At 43.5% G+C, this 21,126-nt stretch overlaps 1 protein-coding gene across 2 annotated transcripts in view; it reads right to left on the bottom strand.

Moving 5' to 3' along the window:
• The window catches only part of ERBB2 (erb-b2 receptor tyrosine kinase 2), a 67,031-nt gene that overhangs the window by 34,406 nt on the left and 11,499 nt on the right, over positions 1–21,126 (bottom strand). For both annotated transcript variants that reach the window (XM_061589456.1, XM_061589457.1), the window contains exons 2-5: positions 5,665–5,816; positions 3,192–3,378; positions 1,880–2,014; positions 846–914 (exon numbers count right to left, since the gene is read on the bottom strand). In XM_061589456.1, coding sequence (XP_061445440.1) covers positions 846–914; positions 1,880–2,014; positions 3,192–3,378; positions 5,665–5,816 — 543 coding nt within the window. The remainder of the gene's footprint in view (positions 1–845; positions 915–1,879; positions 2,015–3,191; positions 3,379–5,664; positions 5,817–21,126) is intronic.

Genomic DNA, 21,126 nt, shown 5'->3' on the forward strand with positions numbered 1-21,126 from the left:
AGAAACTGATGGAAGTTGGGATCCTCTACATAAAGGATGGGGAACCTCTGGCCCCAGGGCCAAATGAAGCCCTCCAGACCTCTCTATCTGGCCCTTGGGACCCACCCCAGCCCTGCTTTGCATCCACCTCAATTTTTCTGCCTGCCTGGAAAGTGTATGTGAACTCGGGTAATGCTTCCTTGTTTCCTGGATAGGGGATTGGGAGGGGTGTGTGAGTGTGTATAGAAACTAGCCTACAGTACAAAGGTAAAATTCACATTAACTCTGCCCATTTTTGTCTCTGGCCCTGCCCATTACTAGCATGTGGCCCCTGAAAGTCTGCACAGAAAAGAATGCAGCCCTTGGGCTGAAAAAGGGTCCCCCATCTCTCTTCTACATGCAAAATATGTGCCCTACGTGTGCCCTATTGGTTAAGACAATAGTTCCCAAACGTTTTTCCCTATGAACCACTTGAAAATTGCTGCGGCTCTTGGCAAACCACTTAATGAATTACTGTATCTACCTGTTGTAATGTACTGTGCTAGATGCTGCATTATTTTTAATTGTATTTGTATTGCTTCTTTTATTTTTTATATTGTATTTTATTGTATTACAATTTGAATTCTATAGAACAAATATAAAATACAATGTAAGCAAAAAGAACACAATTAAAAATCAATTAACACAATTAAGCACAATTAAAAATCAACAGGAATACAGACATACTGCGGGCCACCTGAATGAAGCTCAAGGACCACTGGTGGTCCAAAGACTACAGTTTGACAACCCCTGGGTTAAGAGATCTTGTTTGAACCTCCACATTTTGGCACATCCCTTCCGCCAGAACCCACACAGCTGCTACTCACGTGTTTGACAGCTCCCTATTGCTTCTCTCCAGCAGTGGCCATTGGGGCAGATTCTGTTGCAGTCAGGGCCTAAAGAGAGGGGAAAACAGAGACTTTCTTTGAGCAGACAGTCTTCACCAAGTAGGTGAAGACATGAAAATGGAAGGAGTAGAAACAGACTTGAAAGGGGTTTGGGATATGCTGGCTTGGGAAGCTGCAAGAATGAGCAGCAGGGCCTATGTCTATGCCATTTTATTTATTTATTTATTTAACTTGTATACCGCCCCATAGCCGAAACTCTCTGGGCGGTTTACAATAACTAAAAACAAATACAATTTAAAATACATCTTTTAAAAAACAATTTAAAACACAATTTAAAAATTTAAAACAATATGCCATGATTTTGTGGGAGAGCAAAATGTAGAAGAGGGTACGAACATTCAGCTTCCTTTTTCATTTTTTTAAAGGGGTCTTTCTAGCTCACCCAGCCCCATAGACTGTAAAAGGAAAGAGATGGGGGGGTGAAGGGCAAACAGCAATCTAGTAAAGAGACAGACTGGAGGATCCTGAGAATCACAACCTTTTGTTTGCTTTAGGTTTCTAGCCCTTATGGTAGTAAGAAATTGACTTTATAAAGAGTGTGCACAATGCCTGCTGAAATCTCAGAAGCCAGAAGGTAGGGATATGATTTCCAGGGGTTAGACTCCAACGGATATAGTTTCAGTGCCCTGCAGAGATATTTGCTTCCTCTCTGTGGCTTGTAAGTACCAAATACGTTGTGCATAATAAGCATATTTGCATAAGTCATACAGGTTGCAGAATTCAGCTCGTCTTGCAGGCAGAATTTTAAGATTTATTGTTAGCACAGAGTACACATGGTTCTGATTAAAAACTATCATCTTAAATTTCACCCAGAAGATAACAAAATAAGGAACAAGTAGATATATGAAGCATAATGTACTTCTGGCAACCCAACCTTTAAGAATCTGGGATTTTATTTCTGTGCAGAATTCTACAAAAACCACATAGCCCAGCAGCCCAACAAGGATGCTTACAGGTCCGACGACGGTAGTTCCTGATCTCCGTGTAGTTGTGCCAATTGTGCTTGTGGAAGATGGCTCCCCAGTGGATGGTCTCCTGGAAACACAGCTGGAGGTTCTCATCTACAATCACTCCACCTTTCAAGATCTCTGAAAAGAAATCAGGGGAAAAGAAAGGCACAGCAAAGAGCAAAGTGTAAACACTTGTTTTTACATTTGTCTTGTCTTAAAAAAAGGTTTAGATGGCAATCTACTTTCAAGTCTAGCAGTCTTTGGCTTGGCTGAAATAAATAAATACTGAACATTTTTATGACATTGCATTACACAATGCAAGTAAGACACTTGAAACTCTTCCAGAGTTTCAAGTGTCTTATTTGCATTGTTTCATTGCAATCCTTACAACAGCTCTGTATGTATCTCATATTACTGGGTGGAAAAATGGAGGACGCAGAGGCAAGATTCAAACAAGGAACTTCTGAATTTGTAGCTCAGTCAGCTGGGAGCAGACAGATCAGGCTATTTCTGGTCCGTGTCATTTTTTCATGCGTTTATAGGCTGCTCCATCCAATTTCTGCAGTTCTCTGCATTTTATTATTGTTCTATTTATTTCCTGCACAGAGGGGTCCAATTCCTATACCATACATAAAGGTGCAAAAGTACTGTTTTTGATAACACCTACCGGCTTCATGCCCTGGATGACTTGCAGGGGGGGGTGTCTACATGAAATTTCATATTTAAATACCCATTTCTAAAGACATTTCCTCTTAACATATTTCTAATGGCATTTTGATGTTTCTGAGTCAAGAAACTCATCACAAAATTCACAGAAGCATAACTATGTTCCAATTCGCACATTAGGCTCTAGCCCAGCCTTTCTGAACTGATCTGAGCCATACCTCCTAGAGCAGCGTTTCCCAACTAGTGGGCCACCAGATGTTGTTGGACCACAACTCCCATCAGCCTCAGCCAGCATTCCCAATGGTCAGGAAAGATGGGAATTGTGGTCCAACAACATCTGGTGGCCCACTAGTTGGGAAAGGCTGCTCTAGGAGGTATGGCTCAGATCAGTTCAGAAATTCCCCAAAGCCAAATTCCTCAAGCATCCTTAATGCCAGTAAAGTTTTCACACAGGTTGCCTGCCTTCAATTGTAAAAACAGGAAAAGGTGTTAGGACTTAAGGTATGACTTTATACCCCATTGAAATCAACGGGGCCTCCATGCAAGTAACTTCACCTGGATCCGACCCCATATTGTGCAGCTACCAACCCAGCCTCATCAACACCTGCTGCCTTACTTCTGAGATGCTGCCAAGCCCCTCCTTCTATACCTGTCAGATTCAACAAGCCCAGCTCCTGTAGTCCCACATTCCCGCTGGGATCAGTGTTGTTGAGGACAGCCAGGGCATACTTTTCCTCATACAGCTGGGTCCCACGAATGATCAGGAGACTCTCCAGCTGCAAGTGGCGCACATGATTCTTGGCAATCAGCACATATCCCTGGACCTCTCTGATGTCCTGGAGAGCGACAAAGGGAGAAAGAATGAGAAATCAAGAAAAGAGGAGCAAGGACTCTTCATTTCATGAGCGATCCAAAGTCCATCCAGATGAGTCCCTGAGGAGAGGCAGAACTATCCATTCCCACTCGAGCACTAGAAACAAAGATCAGGAAAGCCATTTAGGAAAGGACATGGGACAGGGGGCAATCAACTCACCTTTGTGTTTAGCCAACATAAGATTACTGCTTCAGGACGAGCTATTATCTGTACCAGTCTCACTGGCTCTATACACTGAGATACCACTGTTATTAAAAACAAAGAGCCTTGAGGCACCTTAAGGCCTGATGAATTTATTATGACCCAAACTTTCATGGACTATAGCCCACTTTATGCATCTGATGACATGGACTGTGGACCACAAAAGCTTATGCCATAATAAATTGGTTATTCTTTAAGGTATCACAAGAGACTCTTGGTTGTTTTTGCTGCAAGAGACTATTATGACTGTTCCTCTGGATATTGTTATTAAATCCATTTATTAGTTTGCATTATTTATCTACTTAATTTATATCCCCACCAATAAATATTTATGTTCCCAGAGCGGCTAAGAAAGTTGTAAGATCTACAATAAAGTTACAACGAAGATAGAAAAGAATAAGATAAGGAAGGGGTTCCCAATCTGTGGTCCATGATCTTCATTAAGGTGGTCTGTGGTATGCCTGCATTAAAAATTCAGATTCGTTTTTAATTGCATTTATATTACTTCTTTTTTTTCTAACATATTATGGGTATTACAAATTGAAATCTCTTCAATATATTTCTATATAAGAAATAAAAGAAGCAATAAAAATACAATTATAAATCATACAGCATCTAGCACAGTGCATTACAATTGCTACAACAGGCAGGGAAATCATTTAGTGGTCCACCAAGACCCTCAGCAATTTTGAAGTGGTCTGTGGGGGAAAAATGTTTGGGAACCACTGCAGTAAGACACAGGAAACAACACAACAAACTAAAACGGCAACAGTCCATTCAAATGAACAGTAAAAAATACAACCATTCAAAGTGCAAAATGCTAAAATTAGCAGAAGTCCAGGAAAAAGCAAAAATGTTTTCACCTGGCATCTAAGTGATATGAAAAAAGACGTCGGGTGTGCCTCCTTGGGGAGAACATTCGAAAGGCAAGGAACCACACTCAAAAGGCTCTATCTCCATTTGCTGTCTGTTATGCTAGAGACTGCAGGGGTGCCCAAACAAAGGTTTCAGATGACAATCTCAGTAGATGGGCATATTGCTGTGAGAGAAGACAATCCAATAAACTACCTAGTCCACAAAATACTTGGGCTCTAAGCCTTGTAGGGTTGTAAAGGTTAAGACCAGAATGCCAAATGCACTGATAGTGTAAGAGATCTTTCTATACATTAAACACAAAAAGCGCTCATTACTTGATGGGTTTTTTTCTTGGAAATTGAGTCTTAACTATATCCAAACCTGACACTTTCAATCTTGCTGTGAAACTCGCCCAGCTTCCTTTCATCTCCTGCCACTGAACATCAAAACTGAATCCCCAGCATAGAACAGCAAGTATACTGCAGAAAGACCAAACAGCCCCAGTAGGTTCAAGCAAGCAAACCAAGCCACATTCTCCAGAGAAAGCATTTTCTCAAAGTTCTGAAAACGTCTTAATTTTCCTCTAGTGTAACTATTATTCATTTAAAAAGAAACACTGTTTCAGAACAGTGGGATGGCGGTTCCAAAGCCCTCACAGTACTCTTGTAAGACAGTTCACTATTGTTTGCCATTTTACAGATGGAAACTGAGGCTGAAGGCAGTTTGTGACCAGCTACACAATGAGATCACACGGCCATCCAATTCCAGAGTTCGTGGGTCCAAATCAAACGGCTTGCTGTGCAGTGTGGTCAAGGCTATTCCTGCCAACTCTGCAGGTTCATTCACAACACCTGAAGCCAGTGTGGCCTTTTGAGGAAGTGGGTAGCAGCCACAGATGGAAACATAGCCCTGCTTGCTTTTGGCAACACCTTCCCACATGTGACAATTCCACTGTGATAAGAGCTAGTTCTGGAGCCTTTATGACACAATCTGATTCCTCAACTCCTGGTGGGATGTACTTTTCCAACCCATGGCCATAAATTTTCCTTCTCTAAATGCTAATTGAGAAAAGGAAGGGATAGCCATAATGGAAGCATGTGTCCACATTCCCCATTTCTTCCTCTTTCCCTTCTGATCCTAATAAAAAGAAGCCATCTTAGGAACATACATTTACCTCACAAGTCACACCCACCTTGAGAAAGGATGTGTCCACATTTTCTGGCAGATAGGTGATCTCCAGGTTGCCTTGCACAACTTGACAGTTCTCATAGAGACGACTGAGGGTGGCATGGTGGTTTTCTGGGCTGGCTGGATGCTGCAGCTTCATGTCTGTCCCCGTGCAGACTGTGAAGAAACAGAAGAAATGCCAATACGGCTGAACTGAAAAGAAAAGGGGGGATCCCCACCCCAAAACAAAGAAGATTTTAATCTGATTAGCCTGGGAAGCACATCCGTTTATGAAGCAAAAAATCCTGAACTCTTTGTATTGCATTTCTTTTGAATGGCTGGGATTAAGCATTTCCATATATAAGATAAAAGGTTTGCATATATGCACCAGTCAGTCAATATACATTACAATAACTGAGCATATTCTGAAGATACCCTCCTCAAAAGGCATAGAATTTGGAATGGGAAAAGAAGTCAACACCCTGAGAATATTGTCCCTCCTTTTTCTTTTTCTTTTTAAAAGTAAATTCCTAGCCTTCAAGACTGCTAAGATGAATCAAAATATGTGGACAATCTCAAAAGCCCATGGCAGAGCCAAACAAGTTTGGAGATCAGTGCTGCGTGTAACTTCTCTTCCTTCATGATTAGCAGAAGGAGAATAAATTAGACCAACAGATACATCCAAATATAGTTAAAATCATGCAAGTGAATTAGCTGCAGAATTAATTTGGAGGCACATAATGTTTATTTTTTTTAAAAAAATGAAGTATACAGAACCCTGCTATTTATTGACAAACTTCTGCTGCATCCAAAAACACTATGGAGGTTGAAGATAAAATGATAAACTTCGTAAACTGAGCAGTCAATTACAAGCTTCTGATACTTGGTAGGTGACAAACTTTACGCCTGACTTGTGGGAGAAAGAGCATGTTTTAGGAAACTGTTGTCTTTCACTGTAATATGAAACTGTTCCAGCTCTAGAGCCAAGATCTATTTTTTGGGAAGGGCTTCTGTGGTTTTAAACAGCAATGTAGCAGGCAGAAATCCAACAGGTGACATTCCCTACTTGGGAAAAGGTGCATCTTTTATATTCCTGTGCAACAGAGAGATCAAATAGGCAGTGCAGGACAGTGATACTGGTTTGAACTAAGCAGCTTTTTTTGGGGGGGGGGGGGCTTCAGGAATGTTAGCACGCAACTCATTTCCAGAGATTGGAATCCATCCAAGCCTTTTAGAGCCAAGCAGGAACTTCTCTCATCCTTTCAGAAAGCCTGATATTTCCTGTGCCTCTCCCACATCACTGAAAGTTTAACCAACCAGCATTCATGTCCCCACGCACGGTCTTTGCCTCAATAAAATCCTCCGCCAGATTCCCAACACCAAAGAAGTATCAATTTCTATAGGAAATGCTGTGCTCCAGTTTTAACTTGATAGCTCACTTCAATAACATTCTATTGATTTCCTGCATTAGCCCAATTAGTTCTGCAGCCCAGTAGTGTCTCTATGTAGGAATTGTTGCTCCTCAGCCAAGGGGACCTTGACCCTGAGGCATAATGGTTTTGACAGAACTTGATGTTTAGGAGGCCTGGATGGTTTTGAAGATCTCCTCACTCATAGTTAACGCCTGGTGACTACCTTTGTTTTTGAACAAATACATCTGGAACTAAACTGAGAAATTCATTTTTTTTCAAACCAAATAGAAATATATGAAACAAATTGTAAAGATTCCCTGTTGTTTACAAAGAAACTAAAGCATAGGTATAAATGCAACAGTAAGATGTTTTAAAAGTCACAATGAATGTTGAGTATGTTCTTCCTGGTCTAGTAAAGATAGTGAAAAATACAACTGGGCTCCTTCAAGGGAGAAAGGGTGGGATATAAATTCAGTTACTGTTACTGTTACCACTAATAATAATAGCAAAATATTTTCTTTTTAGACAACAACCAGACTAACACAAGAAGCAACATACTAAAAGTTGCAAAGTTTTTTTCCCCACCACTATTCATCAGGCTGGCTTTATTCAAGGGCTGAATGGGGCAACCACTCAGGGCATCAGAGGCCACCTTCTTGTGAGGTCTTGAAAGGCCCTATGTGGCTCCTGAGGCTTCTTCCCAAGCTCTGAGAAGGGGAAAGGTCATGCTCTAACCCAGGAATAGGGAACTTCTTCCAGCCTGAGGGCCACATTCCATCATGAGTCATCTTCCGAGGGCTGCAGTCAGAGATAGGTGTGGCCAGAGGTAGAAAGTGGGTGGTCAATGGTTGTGACTCTTACCTTTGTACATTCTAGTCATGCTAAAGGCAGATGTATCTACACACACATCCTTCTTCCATCCAGACAAGCAACAAGCATTATCACAGTGCAAAGAAGACACACTGAAGCCAGGCAAAGGTACTCAAGGAGGGTGTGGCCTAGTGAGAGTCCCAAGGGCTGGGGAGAGTTCCCTGTCCTTGCTACAAGCAATAGCGGATGAAATGCCATGGAGACAAGGAAACTAGTAGTGCTGCGAGAGACACTGATTATATCATATATTTGGTATTCCTAGACATCACAACTTGTGATGAGGTAGTTAGGACTGTTGCCTCCAAAAGCAGCCATGAAGCTCTTCCAGTGTCTAATTCTGACCCAAGTTCCTATTCCTCATTGTGAACTTCATGCTAATATATACTTACCTAGGAATCATCTTATTACACTCTTCTTATGTCCCCTGATAAAAGAGCATGAGAGCTCATACACACTGAGATTTGATTTTACTCTTACCGAAGTTACCTATAAACTTGGGCCAATTTGTATGACTGGATCTGTAGGTCTAGAAGTGTTGGTTGTGGGGATACAAGCACTGGTCAGCATGAGATATGGGCAGAGTATTCTAATCTAAACCAATCTGCTTTTGTTGCTACTATGGAACTGGAGAAGAATGGATAGTAGTCAGAAGTAGGAATTTGAACTTTTTGGATTCCAGTGCAAACTGACCCAATCAGCATCTTTTGGTCTAATGTGAGGATTGGAACTTTAATTTATCCATTAGCTTTCCTGCTTCCCAAAAGTTCTAAATAGAATGGCCATGGGCCTTACTTTAGAGAGGATAGCCATTTGTTTGAAGGAAGCCTTTACTTGAATCGCTAGCTAGTCCAAGTATCCTTTAAAGATAAAAGAACCACAAAGGCAGACTTGCAGGGAGGCCTTGGAAGTTACCAATCCACAGTTAACTCCTAGACAACACTGAACAGGTACGCAGGTCACCCAGATACAGGTTTTTATCTATCAAGGTGAGTTTTATTGTGTTTCTATTTAAATAACAGTAATTACTTCTACATTTGCCGCTATAAATATAAATTAGCACCTGCAACTTTGATGCAAATGCGTCCTCCTTTCCTTCTTCTTTTTTTTTTTTGACACTGCATAAGTGGCCACCCGTTTCAAAGCGGTTCTCAGTTCTAACAACACATTAAAACATGTGCATTTAAATGTGATTTGCCTCTGTGTAGATTTTTTTTTTAAATCATAGATTAATACAGAAACAGTATGGAATAGATTTATAGGTTGACACATGCAAAATGGATACAGAATAGAAGCAAATTTGATTTGTCCATTCCTACCCAGAGTTAGCCTTACCATGGGGCAAGATTTCAGCAAACAGATTGTGGGTCCTGGATCCCTAGCTACCCTACCCCTCTGCAAGGCAACTTCAACAGGTGAGATCATCTACCTATCACTCACCTGAGGTCACAACAACATCAGATGACTGACACCTGTCAAAATTCAAAGGAGGTTGGCAGTTAAAGGGAGCCCTGTTGAAGTCCGTTGGGAGGGAGTGATTGGAATTCAAACCACTTCCTGTAAGTGAATATTTTTTCTCTCTGCAGATGAAGTGATCTGAATCCAAAACACTTCCTCCAAATGGAGAAAGCAAGCTCCCTCAGCTGCACTAGGGAGTTCCCAACAGAGAACTCCTGAGTGCAGCAGATCCCAGTGAGGCTCCGTTTCAGTGGGAGCCCCACTTCCAAAGGAACAATCAGGAGCTTACTTAATTCCCAATTGCTTCTTTGTAGCCGTGTCCGTACCTGCCCCACACCCAATATCACATATGACATCAGGTGTGGGGCAGGTGGGTGTGGTTTCTGGGGAACAGCCTCACAGGCAAAACTGGGACCTGTGCCCGCCTAATGAGGCCTGTGGGTCTGAACTGTCTTGCGCTAAAGGGTGCCAGAGAGGGAGAGAGATCTGAATCATAATGCTCAGTACAGCAGGAAGTTCTCCTGTGCAAATCCCATTGAAATATGCAGCTCCCGTTCACTTTAACTGGGCTTGTGCAAAAGAAATGTCCTGGTGGACTGTGCCCCATCTTAACTAGTGTGCATGTGAGGCGGGATTGTCCACCTCAGGCACCAACATGTCTTTGGTCTAAACTGGTCACCAATCTAGATTAGAAATAGTTCCAGCATCTTCTCTCCTAAGTACTTTCTCGTGCCTTTAGATTAGCAGGTGAAGCTGTGCTTCATGTGCCACTTTGCATGGAAAGAACTGAGAGGATACAAAGCACGGCTTTCTTGTTTGCGGCACTCACTTCTTAGAACACCCTGCCCTCTCTGTGTATAGCTTGGAGCAGCAAATAAAAACTTCCTCGCAATCGCTTCTCTGGTTTAATCTTGTATTGTATTTTAAACCAGCACAAAGGGCTTTTGTTTTGTTTTATTTTCATCTTAATGGCATGCTATTTTGAGCACCTTTGGGAAAGACCTGGAAAACACAACTCAGAAATATATAGTATACAGTAAAAAGGACCATATTTAAATGGAGACTGAGCAGAAACAAACTTTTCAGGCTCCCTGTGGAAAAAGAATCTTTATGTAAGGTCTGTTACGTAAGGTCTCTGCACTGGAGATTTTGTACTCTCCACTTTGTTCCTTGCAAGGGGGAAAAGAAAGTTTAGCTAAGACCTAACAGGCCAGTTATAATACTAAGAGCAGGCAAGGAACAAGCTTGTTTTTCTGGTTGGGATGGGCGTCTTTCCCCCATGTTTACTCTATTCCCACACGGCCCTTTTACACAACCCTCTTTCCTGCACGGACAAGCAACAGAAGAGCAGCAGAACCAGCCTCAGCCTCTAGAGGATGGGCAACATGACGCCAGGAGCCCCGTGGCAGTTCCCACAGACATGTCCCAGCCCCCAATCCGATAAAAGTTTGGACAGCGAGAAGAAACTGACACATTCCTGCTGGCAGAAGAAAGTGCAATTGAAGTTGGTTCCAAAATTCAGCTGGAATGAAGCAATAAGTGAGGTGGGACTAATAAGCAGCTTAAAAACAAACAGCACGGCAGGTGGACTCAGATTTATAATGCAGTGCTGAATTATCTGAAAACCACCTTGGGATAAGTCCTACAGACCTCCAAATTGTTGTGATATCATCTGTCCCAACTGCCTCTATTTTTTGGTACCTCTCCCTGGTAAATCATTTTGCCTTTGGGGGATGCCTTTTCAACCTGTTGCAAGTATTCATACATGTCTGTTAATTCCTCGCATTTCAGTCTGTCCCCAGGTTAAACCTCTGAATGGCGACTGGATCCCTCTAGACTCTTGTGTGCATGAACGTCAATGCGCACAAATGAATACAAAGGTACTATGTTGTACACAATCTTCCATCTCACAATCTGCAGCTGGCAAGATTAATTTTGAATGATTTGTATTACCACAAATGTTTCTTTCTAGAATATCTTTAACCAAAAGAACATACATCATTTTTGCTTTTAAACTGGTGTGAAATGAAATGGACTGCCTTCAAGTCAATCCCGATTTATGGCTACCCTATGAATAGGGTTTTCATGGTAAGCGGTATTCAGAGGGGGTTTACCATTGCCTCTCTCTGAGGCTAGTCCTTCCCAGCTGGCTAGGGCCTGCTCAGCTTGCTACAGCTGCACAAGCCAGCCCCTTCCTTGTCCACAACTGCCAGCTGGGGGGCAACTGGGCTCCTTGGGACTATGCAGCTTGCCCAGAGCTGCACAGGTGGCATGGCACGTAACCCCTAAGCCACTCACTGTGGGGGTGATCTTTAGCTGGCCCTTTACACCCAGGCGACACGAGCAGGGATTTGAACTCACAGACTCTAGACTCCCAGCCAGGCTCTCCTCCCCACTGTGCTATACCAGCTATATTTAAACTGGTGTAGGGCACAGTAAATGAATTCAACCTACAGCAGACGGAGGAATCCTCAGCAGTCAATAATGGCAAAATCATCAACTCAAACAGTGATCCTTGATATAAGGGTCCCTTTTTATTTATCCTGCACTTTCTCAAATTTGGGGGGATATGCAAGTCTCCTCACCCTACAATACTTCAAAATAGTATAACAGGTGTGTACAACATGTGGCCTACCAGTTCAAATGGCCCAGCAGGTAGGAGTATATACTACCCAGCTATGCTGCCTGTTTGTGACTGTAAATGCACAGGGATTATCCAGCACCAGGCAAGCCACAGTACAAGGTTGGAAAGCTAGGTCTGGATTGGTAGATTCACCTACTGTGTAGACTTGTAGTACAGCAACACTATATTTTAATGAACTGGCCCTAGGACCAAGAAATTCTGTTCCGAGACCTTCGTGTTTGGTGGACTATTAATCAAACAACTACTTGAGCATTACTCCAATTGCAGAATTCAGATTTTCCTGTTGCATAAATTGTGGAAAGTATTTTTAGCACAGTAAAATAATTACAGCAGCTTTGGAAGGTACGCCAGAACAGCAACAGCAGCTGCAACACAGGCCTATCTTACAAGTAGCTGATGAGAAGAAACGTCTTATTTAAACCTAAGGAAGTTTGTGGCCAAGGCAAGATCCAAACTGAAGATTTCTCCTACTAACCAGAAGAGGCTGGTCCATTAGAGTAATGGGGGCACTACCCCACCAATCTCAGTCTGCCCACAGCCAGCCCTCCACCTGCCTGCCTTCCTCCTTATATACAGTCCAGGGAGTGGCCCAGGCTCTCAGCTTCCTCCTCCTTAGTGTTGCCCCTTGTAGAACTCAGGACGATGGGGTCAGAACAAGACATTGGTGACAGCTCTGCCTGTCACTGGCTCTGGCTTCGCCTACTGTGGATCTCCCTGCCTTCTACCCTACCAGTCTCAATCAGCACCAGCAACCACTGCAACTAACCGTGTACATTTTTAGCCACTACACCACCAATGGATTAGAACTTTGGACTTACAACAGGTGGGTTACATCTAAATCAAATTAGGGCTTCATCAGTAGGACCACCACCATTTTGTTCTAGATTTTTAAAAAAGAGGAAGAGGGGAGAAGAGTATGGTCAGATGGCAAAGGGGTACTGTTAATATCTGCACAGAAGTAATTTCCACAGGTGCAGCGTCTCCTCCTGGCACAATATGCTGCACCTGACAGAACTCCCTCTTCCTTGCAACTATCAAAAGATATAGCAGCCCTGTTCTATTTGCATCTAGCCTCCTAGAGAGAAAAGGAGAAAAAAGAACATCTATGTTAAAAATGAAAATGCATTAAAAATAGATTTGCAGGTTGGGGTTGAGGTCCTGGTTCTGAAAATGTTGCAGACGACTTGATTAGGCCATATCCATTTTAGAACACAAGTAGCACTTATGGGTGGAGATTAGAATGGCCTTTTTTGGGATTCTCCGAGGAATGACTGCACCAGCAGAAGCTGCAGCTCAGCCCTTCTCCCTACTGGATCAACGGTGTCATTAGGCAACCCTCAGGCGGGTTGGCAGGGTTTGACAACAGAACTGCTTTTTCAAGCCAGGCATGTTCAGAAAGGAAAAGTGGCTCACTGAAGCAATGCGGGTGGAGCCAACACGCTCCGCCTTCCACACATCTTGGCCATGCCCATGCAGCTTGAGGTAGCCAGAATCAAGATAGCCTCACTTCACCCATCCCGGCTGCCACCAGGAGATCGAACTGTATAGGTACAGACTGTGAAAACAGAGGAGTAGCTAAGCAATTGACAGATATCCTCCAGATGTTTGTTGGGTTCCATCTCCTAAAGCCCCAGCCAGCATGGTCAGTGATCAGGGATGTTGGGATTTGCAGTCCAATAATGATACTGGCTACCCTTGCTCCAACACAAATAAAGGAAACTTAGTGTAGCTATTTCTCCTGATCAGAGAAGTAGAATATAATTTTAAAAGGGGGTGCTATAATTCTAAGAATGCACACTTTCTATTCTGGAAGCTCTTACTCACATGTGGGAGAGATGGCATCACAACTCAGAGAGGAGGGAAAAGGTACTTTGCACATGTTCAGAGACCCACTTCAAATTTAATTCACACATTTCAGAGCTGAATCCCAACCCTGAAAACAGATGATAGGAGTCAGCTCTGGTATGAATTTTAACCATGGGGTTTTAGATATATTCTGTCATGGAAGGCTTAAGAAACACACCAGGAAGCTTTACAAGAATTTGTATTATCTCATTTTTTAAAACACAACCGCTACTACTCCACTCAGAGTCAGGTAAGTCCAGGGTCACCTAGCGGCTAGACCATGTAAGTGACAGTATCCACACACATTTCAAAATTTGGCAAGGAAAACAATAAACATGCTCTTCTCACTCAACTCTTAGCTTTTAAATATGGTGGGGAAAGGAAATAAAGGTGAATGATAGTGAAACTCAGCATTCTTAAAATAAATAGGCATGTTTATAACCTCCCATGTTTTCAAGGGTACCTCTCAAGGTTAGTTAGTGCGTCTGAGCCTACAGATTGTAGGACTGGAAAGGACTGTGGAAGAAAACTAACTCCACCATTCTTGGACTGGGACAGACCAGGGAGTTCAGTACTTGCCCCTGTAGGAATATGAAGAGGATGGAGACAGCCACCAGCCCAATGAGCAAGACAACCAGATCTGAGTCAGAGAAACCACAAATTTCAGCAAACACCATAAGATAAGTTTCCAGACACAAGTAGGAGGTTTGAGGAACCCCAGCACCGAGGAAGACAGATGTCAAAAACAGTGTTGGCCCACTTCAAACAGGAAGAGGAAGAGACCAGTGTTTGCTGTGAGAGCCAACAAGCCTGGCAGCAACCTCAGTAACCCTGCTCTTTTTGCATTCTTTATTCCAGAGCAAATGCACATTTTTTGTAGAATTCGGAAAGGGACAGCAGTCTGTTTCCTCCAGGCATTGTTGGCAAGAGAGTCTTGAGCAAGGAGTAGAGGGGTTCCTCTGACCAACAGGAAGCCATATGATTGTATGTTGCCCACGGCAGATGTACATGGAGGCTACTTCCATGGCTGGACCACAGCAACTGTTTCACTTGACAAACAACAGTCTCACTTCCTCAGCTTCTAGTGCTCAGCGGGGACTCTCCTGCAGGACAATCGATTGAAAGGGCCAGTAATAAAGTCAATTCCCAGCTGCTGGAATTCTCAGCAAGTCTGCCAGTGGTCTCCCAGCAACAGGCAGTAATAGGCCTCAGGCCTGGGCCACCCAGACAAACACAGGCCCTGGCTCTTTTGTAGTGCTTAGTACACAAAGCATAGGACGACACATTAAAATTAACTTCTTTCCATCTGGCAAGACTCAGTTCCGGAGAGAGCCTCCCCAACTTTCACAGCTGTACAGATGCCCCCCTTGAGCCACTTTTTAAAAAGCTTTACTTAAAAGACAGATAAGGTATCTGTAAACAAACCAATCAATAAAATCTGACAGAGGCAAGTGGGTCCACTCATTTTAAAGTAATTCAACAAGAGGATCATAGTACTGTAGGGCACCTGATGCCTGCACGAAATGAACTATAAGTCACATACACCTTCCTTCAGGTCCACCCTAGAAGTTCCAATAGAAAACCCTCATATAAGCCACCATAGCTAAATAGTACCTCCATACAGAGAAGCAGTGTATCTCTGGATACCAGATAATAGGGACAAACAACAAGGGTACAATGTTGCCCTCATGTTTGCTGTGGGATCTAGAAATTCTAGCTTGTGAGCCTCTGAAAGGCATTAAAACAGAGTGCTGGACTAGAAAGAGTGAAGTGATTTGCTCAAGAGCACAACTTGAGTACAAGGCAGAGATGTGGTCTGAGCACAAAACCTTCAAATAGTCTTTTCTTCCAAAATTTACCAGGCCTTTGACTCAGCTTTTGCTTTGTATGCCATCTTCTGAATTACACCTTTCCCCACACTCCACCTCCAGACTTCCCGTGTTTGCTGGCACAAAAGGAAAAGCAAATTCAGGCAGACTCATAAAACAGTGCTGTAAACATTTACTTCTTCACAGAGTGCATAAATAACCTATGGAATTCAGTGCCATACAATAAGGTGATGGCCACTGGTTCAGAGGGCTTTTCAAAAAGATCAGACAAATTCAGGGCAGACAGCCAACAGATCTATCAACAGCTATGACAGCTAAACGGACCACCAATGTTCAGAGGCAGCATATCTCCAAAAGCCAGATAGTTCTATGGGCAAACAAAAGGGGAAGGCCAACACTTTCACACTCTACTTGTGAGCTTTAAAGGGCACCTATCTAGCTGCTGTAGGAAATAGCATGATGGACTAGATGGACATCCGCCTGACACAGCAAGGATGCAACAAGCAAACTCTGAATTATCATGCCTGGGCCCAACATCAAGGGTTGGAAACCCATGTGACTCCAACTCCCATCAGCCCCAGCGAACAACACCAAAAGTCAGAGATGATGGGAATTGCAGTTCAACATCTGGGAGAACACAGGTTCCCTACCCCTGCCCTACATGAGCCACCCCCCTTTTTTTACAGATTCCCTTCCAGCCCACCCCTTTTGATTCCTTCCCAGACTCCTCCTCTTTCATCTCCACTCTACCATGGTGCTCTTTCGGTCTTTGAAATTGTGCTATGAAAGAGTCCTCAGGGGAGGGAAGGAAGATCACACCCTCGGTGATCCCAAAAAACACAGCTAGAGATGCCAGAAAAGGCACCAGCCCACCACTCCAAGGAGAGGGGACTCAGGTAATCCAAAGCATGCATTTAAGAGACATTAATGGATAGTTACTGTCTAATAAGCACCCATTCACCCTCCAGCCCTCTGTCTCTTGTTTGAACACAGCAAATCCCAGATTTGAGGGGCCTTTGGCAAATTGCCCTCTGGTGGAAGTCCTCCTATGCTGGTGGGTTTCCTAGATACTGTCTTACTTAGCAGAATCAGCAGGTGGTGGAGTTACTCTGGGACACTGTGAGAAATTTAAAATGGCACAGCATCAGTAGAACCACCACCACTCTTGAACAGAGGGCCCAGGCAGCTGCCCAAGGCTGCGGAGTACTGACGCTGTGTCTGTCCATGAAAGTGCCTGTATAGTGCTCCAACATCATCTGTGGAGTGGATGCCTTCCTTCTCCCTTTCCTTCACCTTTCATCACCAGAGTTGAAGAGATATGGACTGGAGAGGACAACAGGATCATTCACAAACCTTTGGATGGGGTCATACTGCCTCTGAAAGAGCAGGTTCGTAGTCTGGGGGTGCTCCTGGATCCATCTTTGTCACTAGAGGCCCAGGTGGCCTCTGTGGCTAGGAGTGCCTTTTACCAGCTTCGGTTGGTAAGACAGTTGTGGCCGTTTCTGGACCAGGATAGCCTGATCACTGTTGTCCACACCTTGGTAACCTCCAGGTGGTGCAACCGCTGCCGGGCCCTGGCGAGCGAGCATTCTTGTAAGTTGACAGAGTTCCTTTTTCTTAGCTCTGCAATCCTTATCGTACCACGACCGGGGGAAACTCAAACCTTTACCAACTGAGGTCGAGATGACCAGGGGTCTAATTTCACTAATTATATCCTGAAAACTCCTGAGGATGGACTCTGGAGAGGCAACCGCTAGAGAATGTAGGGAGAGAAATTTGTTTGAGCCCAGTAACTGACCTATGCTAACATCAACATCCAGGGACCATTTAAGGCGTCTAGACCCCTGAAGGTGGCCATGCATCTGTAAGTCAGACAGTACCGTAGGGTGAGAAATTGGAAAGAGAAGCTTAACGGATTATTTAGATCCATACCAATCGGGTTTCAGGACTGGACATGGAACTGAAACAGCCTTGGTCGCTCTGGTGGATGATATGAGGATGGCACTAGATAGGGGAGAATTCACCTTTCTGGTCCTCCTTGATCTCTCAGCGGCTTTCGATACCGTCGACCACGGTATCTTACTGGATCATCTGGAGGGATTGGGAATAGGAGGCACAGTATTAAACTGGTTCCGTTCCTTTCTCTCCGATAGACACCAGCAGGTGGCATTGGGAGATGAGGTTTCAGACCCTTGGCCCCTCAACTGCGGTGTGCCACAGGGCTCTATCCTTTCTCCCATGCTATTTAACATTTATGTAAAACCGCTGGGAGCTATCGTCAGGAGGTTTGGGCTGCAGTGCCACCAATATGCGGATGACACTCAGCTCTACCTCTCATTTAAGTCCTCACCAGAGTTGGCTGTGGAGACCATGTCCAAGTGCCTGGACTCCGTGAGTGGATGGATGGGAAGAAACAGGCTAAAGCTGAATCCTGATAAAACGGAGGTACTGCTCGTGGGAGACAAAGGAGGGTTGGGAAATATTGACCTGGTGTTTAATGGGGTAAAACTGCCCCTGAAGGACCAGGTCCGCAGCCTCGGGGTGATCCTTGATTCCAGGCTGACCATGGAGGCTCAGGTTTCATCGGTATGCCGGGCAGCTTGGGGTCAATTGCGTCTCATCCGAAGGCTGCAACCCTACCTTCCTGTCCACCAGCTCCCACTCGTAGTACATGCTCTGGTCACCTCTCGTTTAGACTACTGCAATGCGCTCTACGTGGGGTTACCCTTGAAAACAGTCCGGAAATTACAACCGGTACAAAACATGGCAGCTTGTTTACTTACGAATAGCCGCCGTTATGATCATATTACCCCAGTGTTATACAATCTTCACTGGCTTCCAGTTATTTTCCGGGCTCAATTCAAGGTGTTGGTATTAACCTTTAAATCCCTATACGGTTTCGGCCCAGTATACCTGAAGGAGCGCCTCCAACGTCATAAAGTGTGCCGCCCTACAAGATCTGCCACTCAGGGCCTTCTCTCGGTTCCGCCGACTAAAGTGGCTAGGTTGGTGAGGACTCGAGAGAGGGCTTTTTCTGTGGCAGCCCCCACGATTTGGAACTCCCTCCCAATGGATCTTCGACATGCCCCCTTCCCTAGATATATTTCGCCGGGGCCTGAAAACTTGGCTTTTCCATCAGGCCTTTACGACCTTTGAGATTTCCAAGGTGAACTAGTTCTAGAACTGTAATATGAACAATCTACTAAATACTGTAATTTTACATTGTACTGTACTGGCTATATTGTTTATTGTATTTTATCATGTTTTATTGTATGCCGCCTAGAGTGGCCACTGGCTAGATAGGCGGCCTATAAATTAAAGTTTATTATTATTATTATTAAGTCTTAATGGAAGGTGGTCACTTTCTACCCTGTTCTCTATTGTCATACACTGAATAAAAGGAGTAATAGAGGGGGAAGCGATGAAAGGAACTGGTAGTAGGGCTTTTACGTGAAAAATTCAAACATGTGACTATCTCCGTAGCTAATTTCGCCTTGGCAGCTAAAAAGCTAAGAGTAGCTTACACTCAGAAACAGAATCCCTGAAACTTTTAAATGTTTTATTCTCATTCGCTAGGCATATTATGGGTCGCATGGTGGATGTTTTTATTTTATTCTCTTATTGCATCTTGTGGTATTTGTTCTGCTTGCAATGGCCTTTGGCTAAAACACAATAAACTGAAACTGAAACCTCCAGGTTGGATTACTGTAATGTGCTCTATGTGGGGCTGCCCTTGAGGTTGGTCCAGAAGTTGTAGCTGGTGCAAAGTGTGGTGGCGAGACTGCTCACCGGGGCAGGGTATCGCCAACATGTCACCCTGCTGCTGAAAGAACTGCACTGGCTACCCATTTGCTACCGGGCCATGTTCTTCTAGTTTTCGTGTACAAAGCCCTATACAGCTTGGGACCAGGATACCTGAAAGACCGTCTTATCCCTTATATATCCAGTTGATCACTGCGCTCTGCAGGTGAGGGCCTCCTGTAGATACCATCTTATCAGGAGGTCTGTTCTGCACAACATAGAAAATGGACCTTTAGTGTGGTGGCACCTACCTGTGGAATTCCCTCCCCTTAAATATTAGACAGGCGTCATCTCTGTTATTTTTACAGCGCCTGTTGAAGCCCTTCCTCTTTCAACAAGCCTTTTAAGTTGAGACCTTATCCCAGTCTGCTTCTGTGTTGGAATTCTTTTTAATATGTTTAATATGTTTTTAAATATATTTTTTTTAAAAAACCCAATGTTTTTAACCTTTTTTAAAAAAAAAGTCTTGGAAGCCTTTAAAAAAATGTTTTTAAAGGTGTTTTGTTTTAATGTATTTTAAAGTCTGTTTTTATGATGTTTAAAATGTTTTTAGTGCTTTTATTTGCTGCCCTGGGCTCCTGCTAGGAGGAAGGGTGGGATATAAATTAAATAATAAATAAATAAATAAACCTTTAAGGAGCATATACTCATTTCATACTTATAATCAGACATTGATTATGTCCAAATATTTGTTTAACTTTGATCAAATCTTAATGGAAATAAAATGTGGTTAACTCAAAGAGTAGAAGAACCCACCAGCCTACAATAAGAAATAACAGCACCAGAAAGTTAGTAAAATAACCCCCTCCCCAACCTAATATTCAAGCCATATATTACATGCACTTGATGACTCTTTAGGGATGTTTTAATAACTCAGTATTTAATATGAGACATGTCTCATTAGCTATTGGGACTCTAAATTGTGTTTTGGAAGCCAGTGTTGTTCTGCAAAAAAACTGAGTCCCCTCATTATTTGCAACTCCCCATCTCCCCTGACATTTGGAACTTGCAACATAGCCAGAAGAAAGAGGATAATGCACCCAAACATATTCAAAATGCCCTTCTTTTCTACTGAATGTCCACTGCAAGCCTCTTAAGGAGCAGAGCCTCTGGCTCAAAAGAAGTGCTTCTACACAAGAGGCGGGTCTATTTACACAACACCTCTCTAAAGATCAATCCCTATTCAGGCCAGAGCATGTTGCAAAAAGAGTTAGTATCAATGTGAGCCAAAGTCTCCCAGAATACAATTTTACTTTAGCCACAATGCTGAGCGGTGGTGCCATCAGGGAAGGATGATGGGGCAGAAGTTCACTCCCTCCTCTCAGCAGAATGAACAGCAGGGGTGGATTATCATCTCTTGAAGCCTGGGGGGGGGGCTCCCAGAAGGCTGTTAAATCACAATCCTAAAATTACCTAACTGCACCGCGGAGACTGAACTGTGAATCAGGAAGTGCCTAGTTTAGCTCCGCCAGGTAGGCTTACTTATAATTCTCTCAACCTGAGCCCACCGGCTGCAGTATAGAAGATAAAAATACTGGTCTACTTACCCTACAGAAACAGTTGTAAAGGATTGCCAAAATAACATAGCAAAGAGCTACAAACAAAACATCAGTTGGCCTCTTACAGAAGTT

This window comes from Rhineura floridana, chromosome 11, assembly GCF_030035675.1.
Source record: "Rhineura floridana isolate rRhiFlo1 chromosome 11, rRhiFlo1.hap2, whole genome shotgun sequence".
NCBI lineage: Eukaryota > Metazoa > Chordata > Lepidosauria > Squamata > Rhineuridae > Rhineura > Rhineura floridana.